The sequence below is a fragment of the Lithobates pipiens genome, unplaced genomic scaffold (genome assembly GCF_037356315.1).
Source record: "Lithobates pipiens isolate NorthernLeopardFrog02 unplaced genomic scaffold, aLitPip1_a1.2 Scaffold_22, whole genome shotgun sequence".
In the NCBI taxonomy this organism is placed as follows: domain Eukaryota; kingdom Metazoa; phylum Chordata; class Amphibia; order Anura; family Ranidae; genus Lithobates; species Lithobates pipiens.
The window spans coordinates 3,565,512-3,574,920 of NW_027507784.1; the positions used below are offsets into that span (position 1 = coordinate 3,565,512).

General features: G+C 46.1%; 1 protein-coding gene across 1 annotated transcript; it reads right to left on the reverse strand.

The window, feature by feature from the left end:
* Window positions 1-2,070: 2,070 nt before the first annotated feature.
* Window positions 2,071-2,976, reverse strand: LOC143925229 (taste receptor type 2 member 40-like). Its single transcript, XM_077449824.1, has one exon. The coding sequence runs from the start codon at window positions 2,974-2,976 to the stop codon at window positions 2,071-2,073; it is 906 nt and encodes a 301-aa protein (XP_077305950.1).
* Between the last annotated feature and the right edge of the window lie 6,433 nt (window positions 2,977-9,409).

The following is a 9,409-nucleotide window of genomic DNA, read 5'->3' on the forward strand; positions in this document are numbered from 1 at the left end:
AGTGCGCCTGCGCGCCGCTGTCTACGGCGCATGCGCCGTAGACAGCGGTGCCCATTTTCGGGCAAATATCTCCTAAACCATATAGGTTTAGGAGATATTGCTTGGACCTACAGGTAAGCCTTAATCTAGGCTTACCTATAGGTCCAAGTTGTTTGGAAGGGTTTACTTCCTCTTTAATCTTTTAGATTAGGAGCGCAGCAATTTATTTTTTATTTTTTCTCTTATTTGCAGCTTGATTCATTCCCGTTCACCAATGGGAAACCTGAGCCTGGGACAATGCACACAACCACCTTGATGATATGACCTTCACATCCGAACCTCCTTCACATAAGAGGTTTCCCCATTCCGTTAGAGCCCCCCATCTCATCAGAAGTCCCTTATCACATCAGAATTCCACCTTCAGATCAGAATTACCCCTCCATGTCAGAGCACCAATTATACATGAAAACACCCTTCACATCATTGTCCCCCACCATATCAGAGTCCTCCATAGCATCATAGCCCCCACCCCAAACATAGAGCCCCAATCACAGAGCCTCCCCAGTTAAACAGTCCTTTCTTCACAGAGCCCCTCAACCAATAGGCATTGGTTGTTATGTTGCTGATGGCTGGCCTGCCCACACCATAGAAATTCATGGCTGATTCATGGAGTATCCCAGACAGAACCCCAGGGGGGGGGCAATGGCACACTGGTTGAGAAACCCTGTTCTAGACTATGATGCAGGGATGGGGGAAAAAAAAACTTCCGGGTGAACTGGGTATCTAATTGATAGAGGAGGCACTTAGAATTTAGTTTTAGCCATCTCAGTTATGCAAAAAAAAAAAAAAGGGGTGTGTTTTAAAGTTCCCAGAATATAACTGTTTACTGTATAACAGGGGTCTTCAAAATTTCTAAGCGAAAAAAACAATTTACTGTCCTTCAAGCTTCAGGGAGATTGGACTGTGGTCAGCGGGAGTAGAAAATGCCCCAACATCAGCCCCACCATCATTAGTTGTAATGGGAGGAATAGTACCCCATTGTTGAGATCAATGAGAAGAATAATGCCCTATTGATAATGTCAGTAGAGGGAATGGTACCCCATCATTGGTGTCAGTTGGAGACATAGTGCCCCAAGGGCGCAAAGGGCCACATACTGTACAGCAGTTTGAAAACCACTGTTTTAGAAGTAATAACACTATAAAATGTTGACCCAGAGATCATCTGTGTGCCTTAGAGGGCCAGAGAGTACATTTTCCCAGTTGGAGCAAATTGGACCATGCTTTACAAGGGTTTTCTGACCTTCTCCAGATCAAAAGTGAAGGTCAGGAATCAACAGAAGTGATGACCAGATCTGCATTGCTACACCCAGGAGACTGAGACCAGACTGTGAACGCTTTAAATGAGATTTATTTACAGTGAAACATCACCCATCCAAACACCAGCAAATATAAAACACAGCAAACATAAATATATAAGTGAACCACAATGACAAAATATCTAACTAGCAATTGAAGAGTGGAACAGAAAGCATAACTAACAAACTGACCTTATACAATATATACACACATTGGGAAACACAAATCAACCTGGTAAGCTGTAGATATAGGGAACAGAAGGGAAGTGGGGACCAGGACTGGGATCAGGAGCAAGAGGAGCAGATCAGATATGAGGCAATAGGGCACAGGATACAGAGTAAGATTAAGATCAAGGTAAGGTCAGAATAAATGACACGACACAGTCCCTGGCAGAGAGCAAAACACTGGAGCGAGGGGCACCAGTAGAGGAGGACCTAAATACCTTCCTAGCAGCCAGCACCATGTGGAAACCGATTACCTGGATCTGCTTGGAGTATTCCAGTCAGGCTTCAGGAGTTACAAAAAATGGACTACACCTATAGCAAGGACATTTGTCAACTTTAATCAGAGCTGCACAGTTTGTTTTTATCTAAAGGGGTTTCTTAGCTGCACCGGATGTTTTTTGTAAACTTGAATTAACCCTTTAGGGAACATTTTAAGTTGATCACTATCACTCTATAAAACTAAAATATTGTAGTATATATTTAGACATTCAAGTTAAGCATCAGCTACAAGTTAAGTCTCTGTGTTCCTCCATCTTCTGGTCCAGAATCTTCTCAGAAAGATCCTTCTCAGCTTGTTGCTGGCCTGGAAGATGACGGCGGCCTCCACCGATGGAGATAACAATTGTAAATCCCAATAGACTATTAAGAGTGAAAAATTTTGAAGAAAATGCCCCATATGAGACATGCAGAAGAATGTGAAGATGAGAAGTAAGAAGAAGATTGTCCTCAGTGCAGTGACATGAGCCTGAAGATTTGGACGTGTTGATCCAGAGTCGTTATTCTTCACCCTCCAGACGTGTCTGAGCAGAAAGGAGGAAGTGAGGACCAGGCACAGAAGACTAAGGCAGAATGGAAGGATGACGCCTAGGAAGGTCACAGGAACAAAATAGAAAAGACTAAAGTGAAATCTGGGAAGCGAGGCTCCTGTGCTGTTCTCAGAAGACTGGATATTTTCTGTATAGACAGCCCAGAAGCCCGGGACACTCACAATAAATGTTCCAAGTGCTGTCAGGAATAGAAGGTGACTCAGAAAATTGGACACAATTCTCTTTAACCAGATGAAGAACCCATAGCTGAGATTGGTGATGGTGGTACAGTAATGAGCCGAGAGCCAGAAGGTCAACCAGAAGCTGTAATAGGCTAAGAAGTAACCTGATGTGTTCATAAATCCACGCACTTCTGTCACATAACAGACTCTCAGACACAAGACAAAGATCATTCCCTGTACACTCATCACACACTGGAGGAGAATATTCACAATCCCCTTAGCCAGGAAGATCACATCGGTGGGACTCAACTTCCCTTTCTCTCTGATGATGTCCAGGTTACCCATCACAATACAAGTGTAAGAAGGGATTGCCAAGACGAGTCCTAAGACTGAACAGACTAAAATGGATAAGAAGAGCGGAGACATCATGTTGAGGTTTGGTGTGATCTCCGGACAGAGATGACGGGACACGTCCAGTGATAGCAGACAGAATGATAGAATTAGAGTTGGAATTATGGAAATAGTCTTCAGAGATCCGTCTCATGATTGACTTTGCATAAATGTGATGGATTTCATTGCAATGCTGACATCTAAAGCACTGAGCAATCCGTGTAATACAATCTCTGACTCATTTCCATTATACTAAAATAGCTAACCACTTCAGGACTGGTGACTGTAATTTCTCTTGTAGTCAGAATCGTCATTCGGAAATACGATGACCCTAACTACCAAGGCCTGAGGTGTGCCTTGGCCTGGCTGGTCAGTATGCCTAAAAGAGGAATGTGTATGTGTATGTGTATGAAATGTAAATGAAATGATGAAAGTATGGGGGAACGGGTGGGTGGGATACCCAGAAACGAGCCGACGAAGGCTCTGATGGAGGAGGAGGGATTTAAAGCCCTCAGACTTCTCCCACAAATTCAGGCTAGCCTGCGGCCAATCTTCCAACTTGTAGTCAGAGTCTTCATTCGGAAATACGATGGCCCTAACTACCAAGGCCTGAGGTGTGCCTTGGCCTGGCTGGTCAGTATGCCTAAAAGAGGGCAAAAAGACACATAGTAGGTGTGATGTGAAAGCTACAAAGAAGGCCCGCAACAACCGTTTAGTCCGGAAAATGCGAATGCCCGGCTGACTACAGAAAAGGGGGGTTACGTATGTAGCTGCTAACATGGAGGATCTCCATCACCCCATGAACCTGATGTAAGGAAAGGACCCCCTGCGGGACCTACCAAAATTGCCCAGGAACCCAATGAATAACAGAAAAGGGGTTAGGATACCAGCCTGGTTTGGCAAGCAACCTGGACGTGAGACCGAATTGTAGTGAGAGGATGGAGAAAGCGCAGACCCAAGGAATGATGCAGAGGAGGCCAACTTACTTACCTGACACCATGGCTAAGGTACAGAAATATGACCACAAACCCCTAGCTTACCCATCTATACCAATGAAGGGGAAGTTGTAAGCGGTAAGCGAGAAACTGCCTAGAGCACTAACTGGGAAACTGCCAAGGGAAGTAGACAGGAAGTCTGAAACACCACGAAAACCTGGCCGGTAACTGGTAGCCGTGCCAAAGAGAACATCCCCGACTTCCCTCCCTTGATGGTTAGAGAGGGTGAGCCGCAAAAATGGACAGATTGACAGGAGTTTGTAGGTCCAGAAAACTGGACACCTGATAGATACTTCATGGAATTGGCAGATGAGGCCAAATTGCTGATGCAATACTCAGCAAAAGCCAGAGACATGAACCTATGAGACCATCCTGCCTTGTGAGAAGCCCACCGCAAAATCTGGATAAGAACCATGGTCAGATTGATTACCCAAGACCACACTGCCCCCAGTTCAACAAGCCACTGTGAGAAATTCCAACACCATCTGAAGGCGCACTAAGAAGAACAGGAGCCACAGCTGAAACCTCAGTGCAAGCCTAACGGGCTATGAACCCCACCATCCTGACTAACAAATAAAAGCGCATAGAGAAACCGCATGAACCGGGTTGAAGAATCCTACACGAAACATGCGCTGCACTGGTGGATGGAAGAGGTTGAACAGAGTTGGGAATAAACACCTGAATGCTGCCCCCCCAGCTGAGGCCGGGAAAGGGGTACCCCGGAGATAACTCAGCTAAGAGTTTGGAATGGTCCTACCCCTAAAGATGGGGTGCTACCAAGCACTGAACTCCCATGCAACGGTGGAGGGATGAACGAGCACCGGCCTCCTCCGCAACCCACCCCAAACCCTAACAGAGAAAACACAACAAGCAAAAAGAGAACAAACAGCCAACACACGAAACAACAATACCCCTACGTACCTAACAAGTATGAGGATGCAAGTGCAGAAATGACAAGACCAACAGCGCGTGAATGTGAACCTAATGCTGACACAACCCTAGTGTATGTAGTGAGCGAGCCTGAGCAACCTGCAGCGCCAAGACAGGTAATTAAAAAACAAACACTCAGAGCTGAGGTACCCACAGACCGTGGTGGGTAGTAGTAAAGGTGTAATGGTGAACGTGCACGTATGACGTATGGTATACGGGCGAGAAGATTCTGGGACGACAATCAATTAAAAACGAAACCTCAGCCCGTATGGGTCCATAGACGTGACGGACCCTGGATGTAAGCCCTAGCTAACAGACATACTACAAACATCAACATGAAATTACGAACGAAAAGCTATAACAGAACAACAGAGACAGATAGCAAACAAACCCTCCGGGCTGGTGTACACACAGACCGTGGTGGGTAGACGTACAAGAGTGAAGAAATAAGCGTGCAACGTATGGTATACAGGCGAGAAGATTGTGGGACGACAATCAATTCATAACGAAACCTCAGCCCGTATGGGACCGTAGACGTGACAGACCCTGGATGTGAGCCCCAGCTAACATACACTACGAACGACAATAAAGCTACGAACGGAAAAGATATGACAGAACAACAGAGATAGATAGCACACAACCCTCAGGGCTAGTGTACCCACAGACCGTGGTGGGTAGACGTACAAGTGTGATGAAATAAGCATGCAACGTATGACGTATGGTATGCGGGTGAGAAGATTGCGGAATGGCAATCAATTGAAAGGAACCTCAGCCCGTATGGTCCATAGGCGTGACAGACCAGGATATGAGCCCTGGCTAACAGCAATGCTACATACAAAACACCATGACAGAAAGCAGACAGGTAGCAAACAACCCTTCCAGCCTAGTGTACCCACAAACCGTGGTGGGTAGCCGTACAAGTGCAAGGAAATGAGCGTGCAGCGTATGACGTGTGTTATATGGGAGAGAAAATTATGGGACGACAAACAAAATGAAACAAACCTCAGCCCGTACGGATCTAACAGAAATGCAGGACAGAACGCCATGACCGAAATGCTGGGCAGAAACGCCACAACAGAAATGCTGGACAGAATCGCCACGACAGAAATGCTGGACAGAATCGCCATGACAGAAATGCTGGACAGAATCGCTACAACAGAAATGCTGGACAGAATCGCTACGACAAATGCTGGACAGAATCGCTACGACAGAAATGCTGGACAGAAATGCTGGACAGAATCGCTACGACAGAAATGCTGGACAGAAATCGCTATGACAGAAATGCTGGACAGAAAAGCTACGACAGAAATGCTATGACAGAAATGCTGGACAGAAACGCTACGACAGAAATGCTGGACAGAAACACTATTACTTAAATGCTGGACAGAATCGCCACAACAGAAATGCTGGACAGAAATCGCTATGCCAGAAATGCTGGACAGAAATGCTACGACAGAAATGCTGGACAGAAACGCTACGACAGAAAAGCTACGACAGAAATGCTGGACAGAAATGCTACGACAGAAATGCTGGACAGAAACGCTACGACTTAAATGCTGGACAGAAACACTACGACAGAAATGCTGGACAGAAAGCTACGACAGAAATGCTGGACAGAAACGCCATGACGGAAAAGCTGGACAGAAACGCTATGACAGAAAAGCTGGACAGAAATGTTATGACGGAACCCCTGGACAGAACGTGATGACAGAAGAACGCAGAGACAGAAACCTGGGCCGAACGCTGTGAAAAACCCCCGTGACTAAAATGGGTGTGTGGACGTGCGGGAGGGGGGTGCGAAAGTGCCGGGAGGTGAACAGGTGGGTGAGTGCCCCCCCCCATGAAAAACCGGGAAGCGTGTGGGCATCCCCTCCATGGAGCATGGCGAGAGTTCCCGGGAGGTGAACTGGCCGGCAAGCGGCAAGTGGTAGGTGTAGGGTGACACTATGACTGAAAGCTGGACAGAAACGCAATGACAGAAAACGCTGTGACAGAACATGTTGGACAGAAACGTTATGACAGAAAATGCTGGACAGAAACGCTGTGACCGAAAATACTGACAGAAATGTTGGACAGAAAATGCTGTGACAGAATATGCTGGTTAGAAAACGCTTACGACCGAAACCAGGACAGAACGCAGGCTGTGATCGACACATAGACCAAAGAAGCAAATTCACAAGACAGCAGCAACCCTGGCAGACCTGCCGTAGTAAAGATAGCTGTGGGTGGTCATGTCAGTGACCGTTCACCCCCAGAGCCCCGTCGGCCCCCCCTCCTGGTGGAGCCAGAGGAGAGGAGCAGGAGGGGACAGAACACTGACCCCCCCACCAGGTGTGCGGTACGGATGTGGGGGTAGATGCCGATCCCCCCAGAATCGACCGGAGGCTGCCAGAGGCAAGCAGAGTGCATGGGGAGAGAGGAGCTGCCGGGCGGCCAATCCCCCCCACACTGGGAGAAACGGCGGGTGCTCCGCACATGCGAGGGGAGAGGGGGAGCCGGCGACAGCCGATCACCTCCCCCCACCCCCCCCCACCAAGAGAATCGACCAGCACTCCGCACACGCGAGGGGAGAGGGGGAGCCAGCGGCAGCCAATCACCTCCCCCTCCTCTCCACCAAGAGGAAAGTTGCAGATTCCAAAAATGACTGAAATTGTAGGATAGAAAGACGGACCCCCCCACATGAGCGCCGGGAGAGGCGGGCGGCTGCACGCTGGCCAGGTATGGCTGTGGGGAGATGTGAGGTGGACGGTGGCCAGAAGACTGCCGAGAAAGGTGGATGGGATGATAGACGGCCCCCTCCGCTCCCCCCGGCACGAGCGCCGGGAGAAGCGGGCGGCCGCACACTGGCCAGAAGGAGCTGCAGAGAAAGGTGGAGGATGGCCGGATGGACGGCCCCCCGCTCCCCCCCGCATGGGCGCCGGGAGAGACTGCCCCCCAGGAAGCCATGCGGAACATGGCTGAAAGGGAGGATGGGCAGGTAGGCTTCCAAGAAGCCGGCAGAACCCCGGGGGTGACTGGGGGGTGGGGGACGAGCTAGTGGTCCCTCGATGGTGCCTGGGAGAGGAACCGACACCAAGCTTCGGCCGACCGCCTCTATGAAAGGCGGCCGGACGTGACGTGCAACAACCCAACCCAGAAACGAGCCGACGAAGGCTCTGATGGAGGAGGAGGGATTTAAAGCCCTCAGACTCCTTCCACAAATTCAGGCTAGCCTGCGGCCAGCCTTCCAACTTATTGACTATTATATACACTCAGCACTATGACTATTATATACACTCAGCACTATGACTATTATATACACTCAGCACTATGATTATTATATACACTCAGTACTATGACTATTATATACACTCAGTACTATGACTATTATATACACTCAGTACTCAGCACTATGACTATTATATACACTCAGCACTATGACTATTATATACACTCAGCACTATGACTATTATATACACTCAGCACTATGACTATTATATACACTCAGCACTATGACTATTATATACACTCAACACTATGACTATTATATACACTCAGTACTATGACTATTATATACACTCAGTACTATGATTATTATATACACTCAGCACTATGACTATTATATACACTCAGTACTATGACTATTATATACACTCAGCACTATGACGATTATATACACTCAGTACTATGATTATTATATACACTCAGCACTATGACTATTATATACACTCAGCACTATGACTATTATATACACTCAGCACTATGACTATTATATACACTCAGCACTATGACTATTATATACACTCAACACTATGACTATTATATACACTCAGCACTATGACTATTATATACACTCAGCACTATGACTATTATATACACTCAGCACTATGACTATTATATACACTCAACACTATGACTATTATATACACTCAGTACTATGACTATTTTATACACTCAGTACTATGATTATTATATACACTCAGCACTATGACTATTATATACACTCAGCACTATGACTATTTTATACACTCAGTACTATGATTATTATATACACTCAGCACTATGACTATTATATACACTCAGCACTATGACTATTATATACACTCAGCACTATGACGATTATATACACTCAGCACTATGATTATTATATACACTCAGCACTATGACTATTATATACACTCAACACTATGACTATTATATACACTCAGCACTATGACTATTATATACACTCAGCACTATGACTATTATATACACTCAACACTATGACTATTATATACACTCAGTACTATGACTATTATATACACTCAGTACTATGATTTTTATATACACTCAGCACTATGACTATTATATACACTCAGCACTATGACTATTATATACACTCAGCACTATGACTATTATATACACTCAGCACTATGACTATTATATACACTCAACACTATGACTATTATATACACTCAGCACTATGACTATTATATACACTCAGTACTATGACTATTATATACACTCAGTACTATGATTATTATATACACTCAGCACTATGACTATTATATACACTCAGCACTATGACT

What these genes read in the sequence shown, in the direction of transcription:
- LOC143925229 (XM_077449824.1), bottom strand. Translation starts at nt 2,976, where the DNA reads ATGATGTCTCCGCTCTTCTTATCCATTTTAGTCTGTTCAGTCTTAGGA.